Source organism: Oncorhynchus gorbuscha, unplaced genomic scaffold (assembly GCF_021184085.1).
Source record: "Oncorhynchus gorbuscha isolate QuinsamMale2020 ecotype Even-year unplaced genomic scaffold, OgorEven_v1.0 Un_scaffold_874, whole genome shotgun sequence".
Taxonomy (NCBI): Eukaryota; Metazoa; Chordata; class Actinopteri; order Salmoniformes; family Salmonidae; genus Oncorhynchus; species Oncorhynchus gorbuscha.
In genome coordinates this window covers 248344-274159 of record NW_025745857.1, presented here as the reverse complement: position 1 = coordinate 274159, position 25816 = coordinate 248344, and the positions used below count along the sequence as shown (strand labels likewise).

The 25816-nt window shown below is 43.2% G+C and overlaps 1 protein-coding gene across 1 annotated transcript; it reads right to left on the bottom strand.

Moving 5' to 3' along the window:
- Positions 1-10: 10 nt before the first annotated feature.
- Positions 11-25728, bottom strand: LOC124020670 (beta-1,4-galactosyltransferase 3-like). The gene is made up of 7 exons (XM_046335912.1): positions 25539-25728; positions 8777-10097; positions 7179-7414; positions 4242-4429; positions 3894-4016; positions 3598-3702; positions 11-3380 (listed from the first exon to the last, which is right to left on the bottom strand). The coding sequence occupies exons 2-7, from the start codon at positions 9060-9062 to the stop codon at positions 3119-3121; spliced, it is 1200 nt and encodes a 399-aa protein (XP_046191868.1). The 5' UTR covers positions 9063-10097; positions 25539-25728; the 3' UTR covers positions 11-3118.
- Between the last annotated feature and the right edge of the window lie 88 nt (positions 25729-25816).

The following is a 25816-nucleotide window of genomic DNA, read 5'->3' as shown; positions in this document are numbered from 1 at the left end:
TTCACAGGTGTTTGACTAATCTTTGTTTATTAATCATTGTATAAGGCCACTCTGGACTGTGCAGACTTCATTGATAGAGGAATTAAAAATCAGAAATACAGTATCACATTGTCCCTGTTACATTTTCAATGCCCTGCGGTGAGCTCCATCTTCTGGCGCCATCACCCTGGACAGCGTATCCACATCATAATGGAGTGAAAGTCAAGCTATACATCAACTGAAACAAACTGCAGAGCACAAATAGACATAATAATAAACCACTACATGAAGTGTTAAAAGGTACATATAGCATACGTCTTACAAATCACTACACAAGCATACACTTCAGCATGCTTCTAGAAACTCAAATGTGAATTCATGTCAGTGGTAGGTGTGTGGTTTTCTGTACATTCCACTCATCTAATACAGCGTCTGTGTGTCATGCATAATCAGGCTTCATATGGAGTAGAAAAGGTCAAGAGATTCATAGATCAGATAGTAGAACATACACAAACCTCAACATACCTGGAGTAAGTGGAATCCTATCTATTCCCATGTCAGCATGCAACCGCCAGCACAACTATCAGGCGTCCAATGCTTTCTCTCGAAGCCATCTTTGGTTTCAGCCAAGAGGCCCGAGTCCTCTATGTAATGTACACACAGAGGTTCAATTCCTAGTAGGGATCTAGTGTAAACAATCATATTGGTCAGGGGGTCCAGACAGCATGCAAAGAGGAAAGTCAGGAGACAAGCCATGCAGTGAGGAGTACATTGCACTGGGGAATTCTAGGGGTGACAGATTTTAGATAGCACAAAATAAAACAAGTAATATGTTGAAAGAATGGCTAGTGGAGAAATGCTGTAACTGCTAACCCAGTATACCTATATCAATCTTTAAATCAGTGCTTCAGCAGAATCACTACAACCAATGAGTGTACTACAACCACTTGTTTCCACATCACTTACCAGTGCCTGATTCCGTTTATAGACCTAATTAATTATAGTGGTTTCTGGTCATCCATGGACAACGTTCCTGGTTTTCAGCTCTCCTGGTTTTCAAACCATTCAGCCAATTTAGAGTATGGAGATGGATCCCAAGTCTCTGACTATGGAGAGCCCACTGGGACTTGAATCCCTCAGTTTTAAGCTACATTGACAAATCATAGGAAACCAACATAAAAGCTCCATAAGGTAACAAACAATAAGATAAAAGACCATGACAAACCACCATTCTGATGTGAATATAGCCAGCCCACCTGAAGGAAGTGCATTAATCATGTCACCCGCACCTATTCTATTTGACAAGGCAAAATGCAACCCCATGTCAATGCAATCTAGAGATTGAAGGAGATAACCGGAGAAAAGACATTCTGATTGTAGTGATAAGATGAAACCCAACCATACCAAAAAGATGTGCCAGAACTGAACATACTGTGAGAAAATCCTTCAATAATCAGCCTGATATTCAGGGCCTGTATTGTGCATGTGCCTCAGACTAGGTGTTCTGATATAGGATCATTGTTGCCTTTTTCATAATGAATTTGATATGAACACGGAGGACCTGATCCTAGATCAGCACTCCTACTCAGATGCTTTATGAAGACGGGCCCAGGGAGTGACTACCACGCTAATTGCAAACAGCACTTACCCCTGTCAATATTCAGGGTAGCAGCACTTCGTATAATATTAAACTGTAAAACCAGTTACATATGGGTCGTTCTGAAATTAGTGCCTTTTGTGTCCCTTTGCTATATTAAGTAGAAATTAAATATTAAAACCCTGTTCTATTAAATGAAGTGTCCTTTAATACCGACCACAAAGAAAATGTAATAAATCTGATTTAATAAAGACATTTTAATCAGCCAAAATTCAGTATTTTGACATATCCCTAAGCATCCTGTGACTTCTAGGAAGATTTTAACCTACTTAACTCACCATTATTTGAAAGCCCTAGTTATTTTGTCATTTCTGAAGAGTTAATTACTTAATGTGATTAGTGATTCATTTTAAAGAAAAAAAAAGTGAACTGAACTCTCGTTTTAATATGGTGAAATTCCTCTTGAAATATTTATTTTAAAAGAAGGATTGAACATCTAATAGTCAAATCATAGTGTACAAACAGGTGAGCTGGTTCTACTCTTTCTGGCCATTGTCTGGTGTTTTTTGATGGAAAACAGAGCAGGTCGAACATAACACATCTACCCTTTTACCCATAAATAAACAGGCTAGAAATGTTTGAACAATTGAATTTGCATTCAATTGCCCCTCCCTGTTGCACACAACAAGCTTCCATTCCCTCGGATGGGGGATTAATGGCTGATTTAACCCGGTTACGGTCAACTCTGTTACTTTATTTGGAACCTACCATGGTCATTTCTTTAATTTGACCTCAAGATGGGAAACCGTGTTTTGAACATGTGCTCTTTATGGCAGAATGTTAAAATTGGGTGAAATCAAGTTCTCCTTCTCAAAAGCCACCTAATCAGCAGAAAGACCCATATGCTATTGCAATATCAGTAGCATAAAATGGTTTTTCATTTATTTATTCTATCCCCTAATCTTGCTATCACTAGAAACCGGTTCCATTCATAACTCTCGACCTGAAGTTCTACTAAAAGGACAAATAGAACAAGACAGGTTTTTCTAAGGCAACGTTTTTTTTTGGCAGCGATATAAACTCATAGAGTCAGTCTTTTTTCCTCTCCTCTACCATAAGTCCCTTTCACAGAGTCAGTCAGTGGAGTGGTGAGACAGCTGGACAAGCTCGAGAATCACAACTAGAGTGGAGAATGCGACAGTAATTCATATAGGCAGACAAAGCCTCGGCCCACAGATTCTATCTAGGCAGTGGAGAGCATTGGTCTTCGGTTCAGGCTCTGCTATTGTTAAAGTCTCAGTTGAGAATGCTGATCAGACCAGAGGAAGGAACAGAAGGAAAAGGCATGTGTGTATAATGGCCTCTAGTCCAATAGGGGGAGCCACCCACCTCTCCCCACTGTAGGCGTTGATAGGAGGTGTGAAGGCAAAGAAAGGAGCGATTTAAGGGTCCAGGGCCCCCTCTCACATCCCTGCTCCCAGGTATAAGTTAGGAGGAAGAGTTGGTGGTGGATGGGAGTGGAGTGGGTAAAGGTGGTCCAAGTCAGTGGTTCGTGGGTTGGTTCTGTTGTTGTTCCTGTTGGAGCTTGGCTGGAGGTTTGGTGGGGGCTTCGACTGGCGGCTTTTCTGGGGCTTTGGGAAGGATCTTGGGGGATGGCGCCATGGCATGCAGGCCGGCCTCGGTGCCGATGTGCACAGTGATGTTGGTGTAGAGGGGGAAGTGGTCACGTGACAGCACCTCGTACTCCACAGTGTTCATGCCGTCCAGCTTCCACGTCTGACGTGTCTTGGCCAGCATGTTGAACCTAGGAGGAGGCAGGGAGAGGGGAGCTTAGTGATGGACTGTGGGTTTATTCAACAGACCTAGGTCTTATTCGATAGAGGGCAACATTCAGAGGTAGCAGATGGAAATAAAAAAAAATGTACAGATACAATGTGCTGCCTATTTGAAAGAATCTGAACGTGTCACCCTACTGAATGGACCCCAGCCATACACAAACACGTGTCAGTGCTGTACCATACCTCCTGGGGTTCACATCGTTTCCCTTGTCCAGCTTGTGTTTAATCATCTTGTATCGGCCCACCTTCACCGATGGACGAGAGATGAACATCCCTCCTAGGGATACTCTGAGAATGGGAGAGAGGGAAGGAAAGAGAGAGAAATAATTTTAATTGGGTTATTATCTATTATAAATAATAGGATTATTCAGTGTCTTTAAATTGTATCATTTTGTTAGACAGAACAAACCACAATGGGTCCATAGCTCAATGAATTGGCTCAATGTTCCACCCCCAAAACTCCCAAGGACCCCTCTCACCTGACTCCAATGTCATCGTCCTCTCCTCCCCAGCCCCAGTAGTTGTTGGGGAAGCCGTTCATCTTCAGGTAGTGCAGTGGAGACAACGCGGACACCCCTCCGAAATACATCTTGTAAGGCAGCCTAGGAGAATGACAGGATTAAAATAAAAATGAAGGATCAGATAGGGAACAAGTGAAATCAGAAATGAGTGAAGCCACGCATAATGAAAGAACTAAATGACAACTAAAATAATACATTTTGTGTTGAATAAACTTGTGAAAATCAATGAGACTCACGGTGAAAAGAGGAACTAATAACCATAAGAGGAAAAAGAGGGGGAAAAAATAAAAATGAGAATTGACTGACTTGTATCCAAACTTGTCCATGGCGATGGCGGCGTGCTTCGGGTTGGCGTCGCACATGTAGGTGTTGCGGTCGTCCTCGGGGATGAGGTCCACATCATGGAAGAACAGGCAGTCCCAGTCATCCTCCCGCATGGCCTCCCGGAACCCAACGTTCATCAGCTTGGCCCGGTTAAACGTGTAGTTACCAGCCTAAAGAGGGCCAAGTAAGACATGTTTTAATGGCATTTAGAGACCCTTATGTCAGCAACAACCTGCAAATATTCAATATTGACATAGTCTCTATACAAATTATAACAATAAAAATAGGTTATTCATTATGAACGTTCGCTATTTCCCCTAGTTTTTGTTTTTGCAGTGGTGGCAAGGGTAATAGGGTGCATTGCTGCAAGCGGTAGTGCAATGACATGCTAGCTGTTCCCATACACTTCCTGTCATTGAGCTAATGACGATCCATTTAAAAGCGCGTCTCAGCAGAACCATAGATGGGTAAAGATACTTTTTGCCATGTAGTGTATGTGGACACCTGCTTGTCAAACATCATTCCAAAATCATGGGCATTAATATGGGGTTGGTCATCCCTTTGCTGCTATAACAGCCTCCACTCTTCTGGGAAGTCTTTCCACTAGATGTTGGAACATTGCTGCGGGGGCTTCAATTCAGCCACAAAAGCATTAGGGAGGTCGGCACTGATGTTGGGCGATTAGGCCTGGCTCGCAGTCTACATTCCAATTCATCCCAAAGGTGTTCGATGGGTTTGAGGTCAGGGCTCTGTGCAGGCCAGTCAAGTTATTCCACACTGATCTCAACAAACCATCTCTGTATGGACCTCGCTTTGTGCACGGGGGCATTGTTATGCTGAAACAGGAAAGGGCCATCCCCAAACTGTTGCCACTAAGTTAAGAGTTCCCTTCACTGGAAGGGGCCTAGTCCGAAACATGAAAAATAGCCCCCAACCATTATTCCTCCTCCACCAAACTTTACAGTTGGCACTTGCATTAGGGCAGGTAGCATTCTCCTGGCATCTGCCAAACCCAGATTCGTCCGTCGGACTGCCAGATGGTGAAGAGTGATTCATCACTCCAGAGAACGTGTTTCCACTGCTCCAGAGTCCAATGGCTGCGAGCTTTACACCATCAGCCGACACTTGGCATAGAGCATTGTGATCTTAGGCTTGTATGTAGCTGCTCGGCCATGGTAACCAATTTCATGAAGCTCCAGACGAACAGTTTTTGTGCTGACGTTGCTTCCAGAGGCAGTTTGGAACTCGGTAGTGAGTGTTGCAACTCGAGGACAGACTTTTACGTGCGACGTGCTTCAGCACTTGGCGGTCCCGTTTTGTGAGCTTGTGTGGCCTACCACTTCGTGGCTGAGACGTTGTTGCTCTTAGACGTTTCCACTTCACAATAACAGCATTTACAGTTGAGCGGGGCAGTTTAAGCAGGGAAGAAATTTGACGGACTGACTTGTTGGAAAGGTGGCAACCTATGACGGTGCCGCGTTGAAAGTCACTGTGCTCTTAAGTACGGGCCATTCTACTGCCAATGTTTGACTATGGAGATTGCATGGCTGTGTGCTCGATTTTGCACACCTGTCAGCAAAAGGTGTGGTTGAAATAGCCTAAACCATTTGAAGGGGTGTCCACATACTTTTGACCATGTAGTGCATATATCATATTTGGGCCCCCGCTGATAAATGAATATAAGGTAAACATTGACATTGGTTCCATAAGTGTATTAAATATAAAGAGTGTGCGACTTCATTTTTATACAGTTTAATCTCCATTAGTAGTCTCATAAAGCCGACCGTAGGCGACACAGGTCTGGTTTCAATGATGGACTCTGTTGGCATAAAGGAACTACGCCACTGCCTAGGTCACTGCAGGTATTGAATTACTAGTTCCTCACCGAGGTCAATAGCATGAGTAGTATTTGTTCCTGTGGTTCAGTGTGTGTGTGTAACTATGACAACCAACCACAGCTGAAGACACACAAATGCTTGAACTGCTGCTAGCTTGCATTATCTTGTTTGAGTTGAGTGCAATCTGGCAGTGGTTACGCAAAAAATACTGCACACATGCAGAGTCATGAATAAATGCTTTAGACATGATGCTGTAACATCTTTCTAATGGTAAATGCCTTAGCGTCTCAAAATTAACCTGGCTCTAACTTGATAGAGGTTGGCTTGGCATTCATATGTTGCAGGTAAACAACAAGCAGGCAGTGACAACTTGACTAACAGTGTGAGGGTAAAACAAAGTGCTTGTTTAAAGTGTAAACAAAGGGATTGCTACAAGTTGTTAAGAAGATTAAACTCGGTTAAGCCTTCCGGAAAGCATCTTTCAACTATAAGGCTGTGTGTGATTCCATGGTTAGGACACCAGAGGGTGGTTTTGATCTAGGCTGAATGTATACTTGGCCTCACCACTACAGCTAGAAGGTAGTCCAAATGAATATATATTTTGGTCAATTGCAGGAAGGGTAAAGCACATATTCATACTGATAGGTTGTATTACAGATTGCACAATCAATTGATAACATTAATGTTGTCTTTAAAACAGCAATCAGCAGTTGAAACAAAGTGTTTCTCACAACCGCTTTTCGGTAAAAGGCTGAGGGAAGGTGCTGGAGAAATGTGTTACCACTCCAATTCATAGAGCTACGGATGCAAGGACTGAACATTCATGACCGTTTTAACCATGTTTTGAGGCTAGACAGTGTTTGTTTACAAACATTGGAGAAAAACAAACTTATGTTGGGTTCTCAGAGTGTGACAGTTGAACTAGGCTCATGAGGCATTTATAAGTTATATTCTTCAAGAATCAATGGGTACATATCATTAATTTATACATCCAAAAAGGTATGTAGCAACTGACGACTGCCCCTTTAAAAATGAACCTGTTGAAACAATGTGTGTGTGTATATATACGAATGCATTTCACCTGGTGGATGATGTAGATGCCGTAGTTGAGCTGCTGTCGCTGTAGAAATGGGTGAAGGTAGTAGAGGAGGAACTTCAGGTGGTGCTCCCGGTTTCTGTGGGGAATGATTATGGCGGTGCGGTGCCGCGCCTCACAATCAGGCGGCCTGTAGCGCCCCCCGAGGACCACCAATGGATTCTTCCGCGCAACTTGGGCAAGCGTCAACCCGGAAGGAAAGCTGACGTGGATCGGTCCACCTGAAAAGAGAAATGGGATGAGAAGAAGCTAGATGTCATAACAGCATTTTATTGCTAGACCGATATCGTAACACACCAATTAATTAAAAATCAGTAGGCTGTCCATGCTAGCATGCTCATTCTAACAGGGTTTTGGGGATTTGAGATCAAATGTTTTACATGAGACAGTACAGAATGCAGTGTGCCCCCTTTAATCCATTCTGTTCTGTTGTCTCATAAAATGTACCTCCAATCCAAAATGCTGCAGTATAGAGACAAATTAAAACATTTTAGCTTCACTGTCCAAATAAATACATGGGGGAGTGTAGGCCTAGGCTATGTAGCCTATGTGCTTTGAAGTTTGTCACTTCAAAGTTAGTAACCACTGCAAACAAATACTTGTGGAAACATACGGTCGTCTCATGTCAAACATTTGATCTCAAATCCCCAAAACCCTGTTAGAACGAGCATGCTAGCATGGACAACCTACTGATTGGGGCGGCAGATAGCCTAGTGGTTAGAGCGTTGGACTTATAGAATCCCGAGCTAACAAGGTAATCTGTCGTTCTTCCCCTGAACAAGGAAGTTAACCCACTGTTCCTAGGCAGTCATTGAAAATAAGAATTTGTTCTCAACTAACTTGCCTAGTTAAATAAAAAAGGTACAAAAACAATATACAAATAAATAAAAGCAAAACATTATAGGAGCCTTTGCTGTAGGCAAATCTCTTAGCTTCAGTGTGTATATCCAAATTTGAATGCAAAAAAGTAGGAAGTTGGACACAAGGTAAACTGACCATTTGAACAAGTATATTCAGTCCCTCTAGTCGAAGCGTACAACAAACACTCCTGTTGGGTCAGCCGCCATCAAGTCTTGGCTCAGTTTGAATGATCTCAAAGTCAAAACACATCCTTCCTTCCCTTACTAGGGGCCATCATTGAACAATTCCTGACTGTATAGGTGAAGCAAAGGTTCCACCATATCATGTCTACTCAAAATTCTGGTAACTTTCCCAGGAATCCAGGGTGCCTTGGGTACCCATCCAACCTGGTCAGATCAGTAGCCAACTAACAAGTAAGGATGGTTTTATGTGTGGAATTATTTGGAAATTCCCTTCCACAACAAACCAACCGAGGCTTTCTGACTGCCCACATTTTGTTTTCTGGCACACTAATCAAGTATCCGAGCCACTTTCTTTTTATGAGAAAGTATTGTTCTGGCGTACATTGTAAATAAACATTCCCTCTTCAGTTTCAGTCTGGAGAGGGATTGAAGTAAGAGGTACAGGGAGCGCTGGGTAACTGAAGACGACGGCTGGTGAACTCAGAGAAATATAAATGGGGCTGCCAGTTCTAGGATTTCTATTTCTGTGTGTGAACTCACCTATCAGGGGAGACGTCTTTGGGCAGTAGGGCATGTCCTCGCCCCGGCCGTGGGCCTTGGCCAGGAGGGACAAGTTGGCATAGACGTCACTGCCCGTGTGATTGCGTGCGTGGGGCGAGCCGGCACCGGATGTCCCCGTCGCAGTGGTCTCCAGCTTGCGGAAAATCCTGATGAAATACGACACTCGCTTGTGGTAGCCCTCACGGGACAGCAGTGCCATGACGACCAGCTGGACACCCAGGAACATGAACAGGTAGCGCCATTTTGACTGTAGCCACGTCGCCATTTCGCCGGCTCTGCGTCACAAGGAACTTGAAGAGCGGTTTGGTGATAGGTTTGGCTTCGTTAGTCCTAGCAACCTACACTAGAGGAACGCTGTGAGAGAATGCTTACTTTGTGGCTGGGTAAAATACGGGGTGGGATTGTCAACAGGTGTATGTTTTTACTGTAAACAAGTGTGCACTGTCAGTATTGTGCAACTGTATGATATGACAAGTGCAACAAGCAAAGGTATGGAGGTGCATCAATGAAAAGTGCAAAATCCTTGAGATGTTGAAATGTTTCTTTTTTAATCTATTTTCAGATATCGGAGTGTGATATGAAGTTAGATCAGGTTTATAGTAAAAGCACAGTGAGAAACCAAGAAAGGCACTTTGGTTTAGCTGATCACTGGAGAGGCAAAAAAATGGAGGTAAAAATAAAATATCCTGAAAAAAGATAGATGTCTTTATTTCAATCTCTTGTCCCACCACAAGTTGAGATGTGTTGATCTCCAAAGTCTGCTGGTGGCCCTCTGGTTCATCAATGGCGTGTGGTGGCAATGCCAGCCCAACATCATGCTACTAGAACTCCATCAGTGTCCAAACCACCACCACAGCTCGTTTGTTTCCAGTAAAATGGCTGACTGGGTGCTGTTGTGCTGCCTTGTGTTCTCTAGTCTCATGGGGCCCTCTAAATAAACAGCCGCCAACAACAAAAGAGAGCACAGGCAGCTGTATAGGTCCCTATCTTTTACAGAGGATTATGGTTTTGTTTGGCTTGACAAGGCTGGCTAGAGGTAGGAAGAGGGAGTGGACAGAAACCAGAACAGTGAATGGAGGAGTAGTTAGGGGCTGGCTGGCTGGCTGGCTGTGTGTGTGTTAGGGGAAGGGTGTGGGGACAAGGCAGACAGAGAGCAAAGAGAGAAAGGGGACGGTCCGATGGTGACTGCGGCTATTGTCCCATTCTGACGGACACTCTGGGCTGAGAGACACTTCCAAGGGGGAGGGGTCCACCAGGCCTTGCGGACCGGGGAGCTCAGACCAATCACGAGAATGGTGCTCTGAAAGACAACGAGAGAGAGGTAGGTGGTTAAGAAGTTGTTACAATTGACATCCTATAATAATCTATTGTTGCTGCTGGCATCTTTCCCAATTAGACTAACTGTTTACCACATAAATAATGCACAGCCGGAAAAAACAGCTTGTTTGTTTTCAGCTTTTCAGCCCAGCTGGAAAGAGCCAGGAGGAATCAGGCATAACAGGAGCTTCAATATGGACGCCTTCGAAGAGAACAGACCGCTGGCAGCAACCGAGGAGCAGAAAGAAACACAAGCTCAGAGAATCTGAAGCGATTCAGAGAATCAAGATAGAAAGCAGTGGAAAACGTTTTAGCTCTAGGAAAAAGTCCTACTACTACCACCACCACTACCCCTCAAACAGACCATAGAATGATCGTGGGTCGTTAAACGATCCTGCTACTTGTGCTCACGTAATCCTCCTTCCTTGCGAAGGCTATCTGTTGGAGAACCCGACACGTCGGCACTCACGAATCAATTAGTGCACATTAAAGACGCCAGCCTCAGACTACCTCTAATCCTAATCCCAAATTGAGAGCCCAGGGATTTTCAGAATGGAAGAGAGAGATACAGAGTTGCAGAAAACAGGATGAGAGTCAATGGGCGAGAGTGTGTGCGTGTATAATAATGATATGTACCCCCCCCCCACCTCAAAACAAACATTGCGAAATAATGCTTTATAGCCTACTCATTGATGGAAATACATTTGACCAGTTATGCTTATTGGTCTATGGGTTAATTTGCATAATTTCGTAGAATTAAATTGGCACATATATTCTTTATGCATCACAGGCACAATACAGCCTTTTTGTGGAAAATCTGTCAGCTAGCCAAACCATTTCACAAAAACTATTCATGCAATCTGTTAACAATAGTTTTAGGGCCACGATTAAAAAGAGAGCATTTTAATTATAATAAACACTCAGCTTTTTTTTAAATCAGCTGGTTATTGAAGTGCGCTTCTCATTCAAATGCATAGGCAACGTAAGGCAGGCTTCATCAACGCATCACACACAACGCTGCAATGAGCTGGAGGCAGTATGCATTTTGAAAACGTATGCTAAACATGTGTATTAGAGGCAGACCGATTAATTAGGGCCGATTTCAAGTTTTCATAATCTGAAATCGTTAATTTTGGACGCCGATGTTTTTTTTGTTTTTTTACACCTTTATTTAATCTTTATTTAACTAGGCAAGTCAGTTAATAACACATTCTTTCAATGACTGCCTAGGAACGGTGGGTTAACTGCCTTGTTCAGGGGCAGAACGACAGATTTTTACCTTGTCAGCTCAGGGAATCAATCTTGCAACCTTACGGTTAACTAGTCCAATGCTCTAACCACCTGCCTCACGAGGAGCCCACCTGTAACACGAATACAGTGAAAAGCCAACAAACATCACTCGCTCTGAGACTTGGAGTAGTTGTTCCCCTTGCTCTGCATGGGTAACGCTGCTTCGAGGGTGGCTGTTGTCGTTGTGTTCCTGGTTCGAGCACAGGTAGGAGCGAGGAAAGGTACGGAAGCTATACTGTTACACTGGCAATACTAAAGTCCCTATATCGAATAGTCAGGTATATGAAATACAAATGGCATAGAGAGAAATAGTCCTATAATAACTACAACCTAAAACTTCTTACCTGGGAATATTGAAGACTCATGTTAAAAGGAACCACCAGCTTTCATATGTTCTCATGTTCTGAGCAAGGAACTTAAACGTTAGCTTTTTTTACATGGCACATATTGCACTTTTACTTTCTTCTCCAACACTTTGTTTTTGCATTATTTAAACCAAATTGAACATGTTTCATTATTTATTTGAGTCTAAATTGATTTTATTGATGCATTAGTTAAAATAAGTGTTCATTCATTATTGTTGTAATTGTCATTATTACAAATACATTTTTTTTTTATTAAATCGGCCGATTTAAATCGGTATCTGGTTTTTGGCCTCCAATAATCAGTATTGGCGTTGAAATATCATAATCTGTTGACCTCTAATGTGTATGTGACCAATTTTTGTTTTTTGATTTAGCTACTTTACAGTGCATTCAGAAAGTATCCAGACCCCTTGACTTTGCACATTTTGTTATATTACAGCATTATTTATTGGATACATTTTTTTTAAATCCCTCAATCTACACAAAACACCCCATAAATGACAAAGCAAAAAAAATGTACATCAGTATTCAGACCTTTTGCTATGAGTGTCACGTTCTGACCTTTATTTCCTTTGTTTTGTATTCATTATTTAGTATGGTCAGGGCGTGAGTTGGGGTGGGCAGTCGAAGTTTGATTTTCTATGATTTTGGGGATTTCTGTGTGTCAGCCTAGTATGGTTCTCAATCAGAGGCAGGTGTCATTAGTTGTCTCTGATTGAGAATCATACTTAGGTAGCCTGGGTTGCACTGTTTGTTTGTGGGTGATTGTCTATGTTGATTGCTTGTTTTGGCACAGTTCTCATTAGCTTCATGGTTGTTATTTAGTTTATTGTTTTTGTATAGTGTTTCAGTGTTCAGTGTTTTCTTTATTAAAATTCATGATGAACACATACCACGCCGCATTTTTGGTCCTCTGATCCTTCTCACCTCTCCTCTTCAGATGAAGAGGAGGACGACCGTGACAATGAGACTCGAAATTGAGCTCCGGTGCATCCGGTTTCCATTGATCATCCTTGAGATGTTTCTACAACTTGATTGGACTCCATGTCCAATCAATTGAATTTACCACAGGTAATTTGGAAAGGCAGACACACACACTTGTTTATATAAAAAGGTCCCACAGTTGACAGTGTATGTCAGAGCAAAAAACAAGCCATGATGTCAAAAGATTTTTCCGTAGAGCTCCGAGACAGGATTGTGTCAAGGCACAGATCTGGAGAAGGGTACCAAAAATGTTTGCATTGAAGGTCCCCAAGAACACAGTGGCCTCAATCTTTCTTAAATGGATGAAGTTCAGAACCACCAAGACTCTTCCTAGAGCTGACCGCCCGGCCAAACTACGGAATCGAGGGAGTAGGGCCTTGGTCAGGGAGGTGACCAAGAACCCGATGGTCACTGACAGAGCTCCAGAGTTCCTCTGCAGCACTCCACCAATCAGGCCTTTATGGTAGAGTGGCCAGACGGAAGCCACTCCTCAGTAAAAAGGCACATGACAGCAAGTTTGAAGTTTGCCAAAAGTCACCTAAAGGACTCGCAGACCATGAGAAGCAAGATTCTCTGGTCTGATGAAACCAAGATTGGTGTGATGCCTGACATTCAGGTCTGGATGAAACCTGGCACCATCCCTACGGTGAAGCATGGTGGTGGCAGCATCATGCTGTGGGGATGTTTTTCAGGTGCAGGGGGACTAGTCAGGATCGAGGGAATGATGAACAGAGCAAAGTACAGAGAGATCCTTGATGAAAACCTGCTCCAGAGCGTTCAGGACGGTTGACCTTAAAAACAGGAGAACGACCCTAAGCACAGTCAAAACAACGCAGGCGTGGCTTCGGGACAAGTCTCTGAATGTCCTTGAGTTGCCCAGCCAGAGCCCAATCGAACGTCTCTGGAGAAACCTGAAAATAATGTAGCTGTACAGCAACGCTCCCCATCCAACCTGACAGAGCTTGAAAGGATCTGCAGAGAAGAATGGGAGAAACTCACCAAATACAGGTGTGCCAAGCTTGTAGTGTCATACCCAAGAAGACTCGAGACTAATCGCTGCTAAAAAGGTGCTTCAACAAAGGACTGAGTAAAGGGTCCAATCTACTCATCACATTACAAATAGTAGGGTCTTACATAAATCTGCAAATGCGATGATGCATGGAATGCTATATTATAATGGTGCATTTTGATGGTGAAAATGTGCTTCCCCAAACTTGAAACTCATGCTCGGCCTATGCTAGTGATTGGGTTTGTTTCTCATCTTCAAAGTGCACAGTATGGATACACGTCCTTGCATCCTCAACTTACATTTATTTATTTACATTTTCTAAATGTGATTGTCATTCTGAGCACCGTGGGTGGACGCCCTATTCAGGTTATGCACTCAATGCACATGGGTTCGGTACATTTCTCAAATGTCTGGGAAATTAAAGTGCTGCTGGTCAAATGTCCGGTTCCGCATTTACATAACAGAAGCCATGAAAACCCTGATATGCATGTGTGAGATGTGCAAATGTGAGCACATCAGTTTCAACAGAAATCTCCCTTAACCCGCCTTTTCAGCTTCAATACTCCTTAATCTCCAGACAATGAGGAAACAAGTTCATTACACACACACACACACAGACACACAGAGACAGACAGAGACACAGAGAGACAGAGAAACAGAGAGACAGAAACAGAGAGAGACAGAAACAGAGAGAGAGAGAGACAGACATAGACAGAGAGGGAGACAGAGAGAGAGAGACAGAGACAGAGAGAGAGAGAGAGAGAGAAATGGAAAAACAAGAGGGTGAGAGCATGACATGAGTCAGCAAAATGTGGAGATACTGGAACAGGAAGGAGAGTTAGAAAGGGGGAGGGAGTGAGGAGAGGAAGAAGGAAAAAAAACATTTGCTTTTGATGAGTACTTTTTTTCTTTCAACTTTAAATATGAGCAGGTGGAAGGTGAAACTTCAGGTAGTCCTCTCAAATGAGTGTGGCCAGCAGCATCATATAGACAGCAACCATATAGGCATAGTGGCTAAATCCTTAGAGCAAACATGATACCCTTCATTTACTATGGCTTAAATGCACACTATACTGCTGCATGTCCAATGTCCATTGCAGTTTCACAGGTGTTAACATGAATAGTCAGATGATCAACAGGGTGTGTATAGTATCATCCCAGCCCGGTTAAGCTCTCAGGGGCCGTATTGATTTGAAATGGGATATAGGGTTGCTGCCTGGGATATAGTGTAGCAGGACAACTTGGCAGCTGGCAACTCCCTTGACAAAGCCATGGCCTTGCCTTCTCAGCACACATATAAAAAGAGCCAGTGACTTGATTTCGATGCCCCTGTTCCTCAGGCTGTGTGATGCTATGTGAGGGAATCTGAGAATGACAAAAGGAAAGGGAGAGAGGACGCAGAGTAGGCCCAATGCAAGTAGCTAGTTTAGTTGTCTCACCAGCATTCAATCTAGGCTACATTCCCTCTCTCTCGAGTCCCGACATTTGAAAGTCAGAGGGAGAACTGGCATGACGAGCTCATGCAGGCCCGAGTCAGCCAAAACAAATATCTTCCCTCCAGTGTTCTTCCACCTCCTCACATCACCCCCTCCTCCTCAGACAGTACAGCAGCACACACTTTAAACTGAGTGATGGCAGCTATGGAAGATTACAGGCAAGATATGGGACAATCCTTTTCTGCCTGGAGCCATCACTATTACATGTATACTGTATGTACACATGCATACTCGCACACACTGGAATAGATGAGAGAATAGTAGTCATCGAGGGGGCTGAGGGTAGAGAGAGAAACGAGGTGGGGATGGATGGAAGGGGGGGCAGAGAGCGAGAAGTATGCGAAATGTATATATAAATCATTATCTAAGGATCTCTGTTAGCGTGGCTGGTTATTCAGGATCCCACACATGCGCAGCCCATAGCCATGCAGCCGACCAGTCTGTCGGCCAGGCACAGGGGACCCACTAAGAGACCCGCAGTCCTGGGGGAGGGGAGCAGTCAGCCAGCCAGCTCAACAGACTGCTGGCAAATACAGAACGACGAACCTCCCCCCACAGCAAAAAGCAAAGACAGGCAGCGCAACAGAAGAGAAGAAAAGAGTGGCGGAAAGTAGCCAAGTACTCGAAAACATCTGGTGTGTGTCTGTCCCAAAGGAGAGCTGCAGAGCAGCAGTGGGGGTGTAGGAGTGGGAGGAAGAGGATGGGGTAGAAACAGTTGATAGGCCTTGCGTTAGTCTGCTGCCAAAGCCTTAACCTGCCGAAGCAGAGCGGGATGCCAGACACGAAAAGAAGGATGAGGGACTGGAGCGATGCCATGTTCGTCTGATTAGAGGAACGCGTACTATATCCATCCATCCGTCAGCATCTGTCAGCTGTGGAAGACTGTGCTCTCCAGCTTTAACCTTGTGATCTCTGTAGTCTGCAAATCTGCTCCAAAACGGCTTTGAAGCTTGGGCGGAAAAGGCCCTCAAATCCTTGCACTCTATTCAGAACCATACAGTTCTCCACACTGAAGATCGGCTCCACTTAGAGTCATGCAGACTTCTGCTACGTTTCACCTCAGGATTGTCAAAAGAACCTTACCAACATATCACCTGCCACCAGTGTTCCATTAACAAAGCTGTTATCACCCTGTGTGAGGGTATAGGAAGATACGATATGAACAAAGCTTACAGAAACCATGTGAGGGGAAAGAGTAGACGAAACAGCTCTCCCCCTCGGCTCACTACCACTCTCAGGTGTAAGGTGACAATACAATAGGGAGACACTCCAGGCACAAACTGCTACAGACCTATATCCATCCTACCCTGCCTTTCTAAGGTCTTCGAAAGCCAAGTTAACAAACAGATTACAGACCATTTTGAATCCCACCGTACCTTCTCCGCTATGCAATCTGGTTTCAAAGCTGGTCATGGGTGCACCGCAGCCACGTTCAAAGGTCCTAAACGATATCTTAACCGCCATCGATAAGAGACAATACTGTGCAGCTGTAGTCATCGACCTGGCCAAGGCTTTCTACTCTGTCAATCACCACATTGTTATAGGCAGACTCAACAGCCTTGGTTTCTCAAATGACTGCCTCGCCTGGATTACCAACTACTTCTCCGATAGAGTTCAGTGTGTCAAATCAGGGGGCCTGCTGTCCGGGCCTCTGGCAGTCTATGGGGGTGCCACAGGGTTCAATTCTCGGGAAAACTCTCTTCTCTGTACACCTCAATGATGTCGCTCTTGCTGCTGGTGATTCTCTGATCCATCTCTCCGCAGACTACACCATTCTGTATACTTCTGGCCCTTCTTTGGACACTAACTAACCTCCAGGCAAGCTTCAATGCTTCAATGTCATACAACTCTCCTTCCGTGGCCTTCAACTGCTCTTAAATGCAAGTAAAACTAAATGCATGCTCTTCAACCGCACCTGCCCATCCATCACTACTCTGGACGGTTCTGACTTAGAATATGCGGACAACTACAAGTACCTAGGTGTCTGTTTAGACTGTAAACTCTCCTTCCAGGCTCACATTAAGCATCTCCAATCCAGAATCAGCTTCGTATTTCGCAACAAAGCATCCTCATGCTGCCAAACATACCTTCGTAAAACTGACCATCCTTGACGTCGGCGATGTCATTTACAAAATACCCTCCAACACTACTCAACAAATTGGATGCAGTCTATCACAGTGCCATCTGTTTTGTCACCAAAGCCCTGTATACTATCCACCACTGCAACCTGTATGCTCTCGTTGGCTGGTAATCGCTTCATACTCGTCACCAAACCCACTGGCTCCAGGTCATCTACAAGTATTTTCTAGGTAAAGCCCCGCCTTATCTCAGCTAATTGGTCACCATAGCAGCACACACCCGTAGAAGGGCGCTCCAGGCAATTAAAACATTAGCATACACAGTATGAAAAAAGTGTCATCATATTAATGAGGGCTAGCCCCTTGTCATAGCAACACACTGGCCATTCATTGTCATTGCAGCTGGTACATGTCTCTTTAGCTGCTCCCTCAGGTCTGAGTCCACTGGGACAGGCTCACCGCTGAAGAGAAAAAAAGAAAAATAATTCTCTACAGCTTCTCCTTTACTGTCTACTGCTGCTTGGGTAGTAACTAGTTTGAGGAGTTTCCATAGTGCAAAGTTTATTTGTGGCTCAAGCACCCACACACACCTCTGGGACAGCACTCATTGCAACCATGATGACAAGCTGCACGGCTCAGTAGCTAAGCAATGACAACCATAGGGACCAACCAGAAAAACTGAGGATAACCACATAAACATAACAAAAAAGGGCACTAAGAGTCACACAGACATGAACGGCGAATGTGTTGCCTTTCCACCGCTACTATCATTCCAGAGTACTGGACAGAAAACATATAGATGGCAGCCTGGGACAGGTTCAACATCATTGTTAGATTGTGTTGGGGGAAAATGTAATGTCTTGCCCTGATTGGACAGAAAGGGAGCAGGGTCAGCAATGGATCTGACAAATAGGAAGGCTAACACTAATGAAACAGCCACAAGTATCAACAGGCATAACAAGTTGCCTTGTCACCAAGGGCAAGTGAACTGAGCAGTCGTGCAAGTTGAGCTTACTCTGTGGTTGTTCCATTGGGCAACATAAAAATGTGTGGTTCATTCACTACGTTCATATAAAAGACAGAATATTGCATTTCTGCATGTAAGTGATCATATCTGACAGGCAACCAAAAGCCTACTCCTTACTTGACTAATGGGCAAGTGCACTTCAGACCATAAAAGGGATACTTCAGGATTTTGTCAACCAAGCCCTTTATCTACTTCCCCAGAGTCCAATGAACTTGTGGATAGCATTTCTATGTCTCTGAGCGCAGTTGGAAAGAAATCGCTAACTAGCTTTAGCACAATTGCTAACTAGCGTTAGTGCAATGACTGGAAGTCTATGGTAACTGCTAGCATACTAGTAGATACCATAGACTTTGTCATTGCGCTAACACTAACAAAACGACCTCCAACTTCCTTCATACTGGATGCAGAGACATAAAATGGTATCCATGAGTTCATCTGACTCTGGGGAAGTAGTAAAAGGGCTTTGTTACAAAAATCCAGATTTTTGTAATGTCCAATACATGTTAAATGGTAGCAAATGAATGGTTACACAGCACTGGTTGGCTGATTGTGTAAACAGTAGTTCGCCAACTGTTGTCAAATCCTGTTTTTGCATATTCAGCATCAAACTGTAGGAGAAGAACAAGCAATCATTGCAGTCTCTTCCACAAATGGAGAGCAACCATCCCCCCTGTGTTCCAATGGCACATTGTGTTTGCTAATCCTAGCTTATCATTTCAAAAGGCTAATTGATCATTAGAAACCCCTTTTGCAATTATGTTAGCACCGCTGAAAACTGTTGTTCTAATTAAAGAAGCAAATAAACTGGCCTTCTTTAGACTAGTTGAGTATCTGGAGCATCAGCATTTGTGGGTTCGATTACAGGCTCAAAATGGCCAGAAATAAATACCTTTCTTCTGAAACTCGTCAGTCTATTCTTGTTCTGAGAAATGAAGGCTATTCCATGCGAGAAATTGCCAAGAAACTGAAGATCTCGTACAACGCTCTGTACTACTCCCTTCACAGAACAGCGCAAACTGGCTCTAACCAGAATAGAAAGAGGAGTGGGAGGCCCGGTGCACAACTGAGCAAGAGGACAGTACATTAGTGTCTAGTTTGAAAAAGACGCCTTACAAGTCCTCAACTGACAGCTTCATTAAATAGTACATGCAAAACACCAGTCTCAATATCAACAGTGAAGAGGCGACTCCGGGATGATGGTTTAGTGCGTTCTTTTGCCCATCTTAATCTTTTATTTTTATTGGCCAGTGACATATGTACTATGCAGCAGTCTTCATCGACCTTGCCAAGGCTTGACTCTGTCAATCACCATATTCTTATCGGCAGACTCAGTAGCCTCGGTTTTTCAGATGACTGCCTTGCCTGGTTCACCAATTACTTTGCAGACAGAGTTCAGTGTGTCAAATCGGAGGGCATGTTGTCCGGTCCTCTGGCAGTCTCTATGGGCTGCCACAGGGTTCAATTCTCGGGCCGACTCTTTTCTCTGTGTATATCAATGATGTTGCTCTTGCTGCGGGCGATTCCCTGATCCACCTCTACGCAGACGACACCATTCTATACACTTTCGGCCAGTCATTGGACACTGTGCTATCTAACCTCCAATCGAGCTTCAATGCCATACAACACTCCTTCCGTGGCCTCCAACTGCTCTTAAACGCTAGTAAAACCAAATGCATGCTTTTCAACCGATCGCTGCCTGCACCCGCTTGCCCGACTAGCATGACCACACTGGATGGATCCGACCTTGAATATGTGGACACCTATAAGTACCTAGGTGTCTGGCTAGACTGCAAACTCTCCTTCCAGACTCATATCAAACATCTCCAATCGAAAATCAAATGTCGGCTTTCTATTCCGCAACAAAGCCTCCTTCACTCACGCTGCCAAGCTTACCCTAGTAAAACTGACTATCCTACCGATCCTCGACTTCGGCGATGTCATCTACAAAATTGCTTCCAACACTCTTCTCAGCAAACTGGATGCAGTTTATCACAGCGCCATCCGTTTTGTCACTGAAGCACCTTATACTACCCACCACTGCGACTTGTATGCTCTAGTCGGCTGGCCCTCACTACATATTCGTCGCCAGACCCACTGGCTCCAGGTCATCTACAAGGCCATGCTAGGCAAAGCTCCGCCTTATCTCAGCTCACTGGTCACGATGGCAACACCCATCCGTAGCACGCGCTCCAGCAGGTGCATCTCATTGTTCATCCCTAAAGCCAACACCTCATTCGGCCGCCTTTCGCTCCAGTACTCTGCTGCCTGTGACTGGAACGAATTGCAAAAATCGCTGAAGTTGGAGACTTTTATCTCCCTCACCAACTTCAAACATCAGCTATCTGAGCAGCTAACCGATCGCTGCAGCTGTACATAATCTATTGGTAAATAGCCCACCCATTTTCACCTACCTCATCCCCACAGTTTTTATTGATTTACTTTTCTGCTCTTTTGCACAAGAATATCTCTACCTGCACATGATCATCTGATCATTTATCACTCCAGTGTTAATCTGCAATATTGTAATTATTCGCCTACCTCCTCATGCCTTTTGCACACATTGTATATAGACTCCCCCTTTTTCTCTACTGTGTTATTGACTTGTTAATTGTTTACTCCATGTGTAACTCTGTGTTGTCTGTTCACACTGCTATGCTTTATCTTGGCCAGGTCGCAGTTGCAAATGAGAACCTGTTCTCAACTAGCCTACCTGGTTAAATAAAGGTGAAATAAATAAAAATAAAAACATGTCTTTTTCTTTGCAACTCTGGATTAGCTAACACAATGTGCCATTGGAACACAGGAGGTATGGTTGCTGATAATGGGCCTCTGTACACCTATGTAGATATTCCATCAAATAAAAAAAATCTGCCATTTCCAGCTACAATAGTCATTTACAACATTAACAATATCTACACTGTATTTCTGATCAATTTGATGTTATTTGAATGAACAAAGAAAATGTGCTTTTCTTTCAAAAACAAGGACATTTAAGTGACCCCAAACTTTCGAACAGTAATGCATGTCTGTACAAACCAGAGCTGAGTTCAGTATGTTTTTACATTCTGGAACGTTCAATTGATCGCAAACAGTGCCGTACTGAACGACCAGCTGAAAAACAGTGAGGGGTTGGGTTGAGGTTTTCGGGAACGCTGTCAGCATGGCCACTGCCCTTTAAATACATCACTCATTGCTTCAAGCCACACCCACCAAATGGGAGGAATCGTACCTCAATGTCTGTTCAAAAACATTTTGAGGATTAGTGTCATTCAGTACAGTTACGCAACGTTGCAAACATTCACGCGAACTAAACGCACCAGAACAGGATTTCACAAACTCGGCCTTGGGGTCCCCCCTGGGTTCACGTTTCGGGGTTTTCCCTAGCACTACACAGCGGATTCAAATTAATCAAATGAGTGATTAGTTGGTTATTTGAATCAGCTGTGTAGTGCTTTGGCAAATACGAACAAGTTTGGAAACTCTGATAGGATCTTGCTGTTCAGCAGACATCTGCATTAATAAAGTCAGGCTCTTATCCCATGAACACCGCAGAGTCCTATAATACAGTCCCCTCTGCAAGTCTAACGTTAGAGCCAGTATTCACTCAGTCAACCTGACAGCTCTTGTGACGGGGTCATTGTGGCCATTTCTCACTCTGGAAACTATTTAAAACAGAGAGGAGAATAGGGAGTAAGGTTTGCCCAGCTCAAATGACAGAGCAGGTTTTATTATTATTTATTTTTTAACTAGGCAAGTCAGTTGAGAACAAATTCTTATTTACAAAGACAACCCACTGTTCCCCGGTAGGCTAACTGCCTTGTTCAGGGGCAGAATGACCGATTTTTACCTTGTCAGCTAGGGATTCGATCAAGCAACCTTTCGGTTACTGGACCATCGCTCTAACCACTAGGCTACCTGCTGCCCCTTTTGTCCACCTTCAAAAGATGGCAAACAGCCATGGCTGGGCAAATATAGAAAACAAAAAGACAGACCACTTTCTGAGCTTGATTGCACAAACTGTTTTTAAATTACATTCACTCCCTCCTAATCCTGTTTACAGAGAGGCTGCTAGGTGGATTTAAAATGATCCTGGTTCAGGAACTGTACACAGGATACTCCTAAACCTTGAGTATACAAGTCTTCCATCATAGCTGGTTGATTTTGTAAATTCAGGCACTTCTGGATGTTACAAGTCTTTTAAATTTAAACCTCTTGAAACTGCTTCTTATCTCTGAATATGTTCTTCACTCTGTCTGGAAACAAGATCTAAGAGTCTGAGACCATAGCACTTAAAGAAATTAAACATTTTTATTGGTTTCCCCATATACCCGAGGGGAAATGTCATTGCCACCACTTCATAAAATGTGCTACTTTAGTTGAAAAGGAAATTACATAAAATTGTGCCTACGGTAGTTTTGATTACATGTATTTATCATTGTCATGTCTAAATGTCCATATAGGCCTTGAAGATACTCAGAAACATGCATTTACCACATTAAAATCGTAATATTTTACATTATTTTAGGAATTATCTTAAGAACAAGCATAAAAGGTTCACATACGGCAAAAATAATCTATATCAACTGTAATTAATACACATTTGCTTCAAATATGTACAGTGATAGTAATGACTTAGCATTGTGGCAATGACACTGTGGTGGAAATGGCATTTCATATAAAACTGATGAGAAATACCATTAAACATTTTAATGTCACAGTAGTCTGTTTAATTTTGTTGAAGATACAGAACAGACCATTAGTTCCGATTCATCCCAAAAGTGTTTGATGGGGTTGAGGTCAGGGCTCTGTGCAGGCCAGTCAAGTTCTTCCACACCAATCTCAACAAACCATTTATGTATGGGACCCTCACTTTGTGCACAGGGGCATTGGCCCTTTACTGTTTCAGCATGACTTCTCCAAACTTTTGCCACAAAGTTGGAAACGCAAAATCGTCTATAATGTCATTGTAAGCTGGAGGGTTAAGATTTCCCTTCATCGGAACTAAGGGGCCTAGCCCGAACCATGAAAAATAGCCTAAGACCATTATTCGTCCTCCACCAAACGTAAGGTTGGCACTATGCATGGGGCAGGTATCGTTTTCCTGGCATCTACCAAATCCAGAGTCATCCGTTGGACTGTCAGATAGTGAAGCATGATTCATCACGCTACAGAATGCATTTCCACTGCTCCAATGGCAGAGAGCTTTACACCAGTCCAGCTGACGCTTGGCATTGTGCATGGTGATCTTATGCTTGGGCGGGGCTGCTCGGAAATGGAAACCCATTTCATGAAGCTCCTGACGAGAGTTATTTTGCTGACGTTGCTACCGGAGGCAGTGCAGAATTCGGTAGCAAGTGTTGCAACTGAGGACAGGTGATTTTTACGCGCGTCAGCACCCGGCAGTCCCGTTCTGTGAGCTTGTGTGGCCTACCACTTGTAGTTGAGCAGTTGTTGCTCCTAGACGTTTCCACTTCACAATAACAGCACTTACAGTTGACCAGTGCTGCTATATCAGGGCTTACATTTTAGGAACGGACTTGTTGGAAATGGTGGCATCCTATGACTGTGCCACATTGAATGTCGCTCTTCACTAAGGGCCATTCTACTGTCAATGTTTGTCTGTGGAGATTGCATGGCTGTGTGCTGAATTTGATTCACCTTTCAGCAACGGGTGTGGCTGAAATAGTAGAATCCACTATTTTGAATGGGTGTCCACATACACTATATATACACAAAATTATGTCCTTGTCCTCTCCTTGGTTGATTTAGGGGGCATCTCATAGAAAATAATTGAAGTCAGTAATAACCATAGTAAGTCACATAAATAGACATCACAATCACTCCATCATCCTAACATAATACAAAATGTAATAGCAAATAAGTGTTCAATTTCAACTTGAGACCTGAAAAGACTAATTGCATATATGATTAAGGTTAGTAAAAATGTATGAACTAATACATTTCGTCATTACCACATTCTTTCCTTACCATCACAGTTCATTATGTGGTGGTAATCAAGTGTGGTGGGAATGACACACTAACTCCAGTTGAACAGCTAGCATACAATGTATCCTAAATAAATAATCAAAACATTTTTTTTAAATGTAACAATTTGTTTTAATTATAGCCTACTTGTTAATGACATTCAATACAAATATTATATTTACCTTAATTTTTCTATAATTTCCTGGCATCAAAATGTGAATTTCCCTCCATGTGCTCAGCTGTCACTATTCATATACATGGTAACAAAGTAAACACTTGAAAAAAACATAATATATATTTGCTTGTCGTGGTGGTAACGAAAAAATACTTAAAGACCATATTGTCTGTCTAATTGTTTTTTAAAGTAACAGATGGCTTATGCACTTCTAACATGCAGGTAGCCTAGTGGTTAGAGCGCTGTGCCAGTAACCGAAAGGTTGCGAGATCAAATCCCCGAGCTGACGACGTAAACAAAAAAAGTCGATCTGTCCCCTGAACATGGCTGTTAACCCACAAGTTTACGGTTATTTTATTCTTAATAAAGGTTGAGAGAAGAGCAAAAATCAAAATTCACATTCTCTCTCTAAAATCTAACCTATTTGCTAAATCCGCCACTGTAAATAAGAATTTGTTCTTAACTGACGTGTCTGGTTAAATAAAGATGAAATAAAACAAAATCACCCAGCTATTTCTTAGGAATAAGATTTTTTTGCTTGGTCACAGACATGAACAGATGCACCAATACCATGTAGCCTCTATGGTGTTCAGTAAATTAATCCGTTTTGTGTTTTTACATTATTAGACCATTCTAGTCTTACTTTAGATTTTGTACGAGAGTCATGATGATGTAACCAAAGATTCCACCATTTCTGGCGTAGCTAATTTACCTGGGATCGAGCCTTGCCTCAACAACTCTTGTTAAAGCGGCCACAATAAATAAATAAATATTTAACATTTTAGATAGCCAACATTAGCTACGGACTAACTAGCAAATGTGACGGAGAAACAAGCCATAAAAGCCGGCAAACTAACGTCACTGACTCCACTTCCTTCTGCTTTGCTAGCTTGCTAACGACTAGCTAACTTATTTCATACACGGTCATGATTTGTTAAACGTAACGTTGCTGGCTATCCAGTTAGCATTATTAGCTAGTTAGCTAGATAAAATAAATAAACTGTGGCCAGCTTACCAACTAAACGCACGAGACGGTGTTTACCATTCCACCCCTCTTGTTCGTGGATAGCTTAATGGTTCCTTTTCTAATTTATTCCATGCAACAGAATTACTAAACATCACTTTCACAATTCGAGTTGCTCCACCGTTGCGTTTCGAAGTTGAAATGCGGCTTCTTCAGCCACACTTCACATGTAGAACCAGTACAGGAAGTGATGTACACAGCTGTTTGGTTTTGCTTGTAGTAATGAATGGTAACGTCGGCAGAGACTTTAAGAGTTAGTTTAGCACACC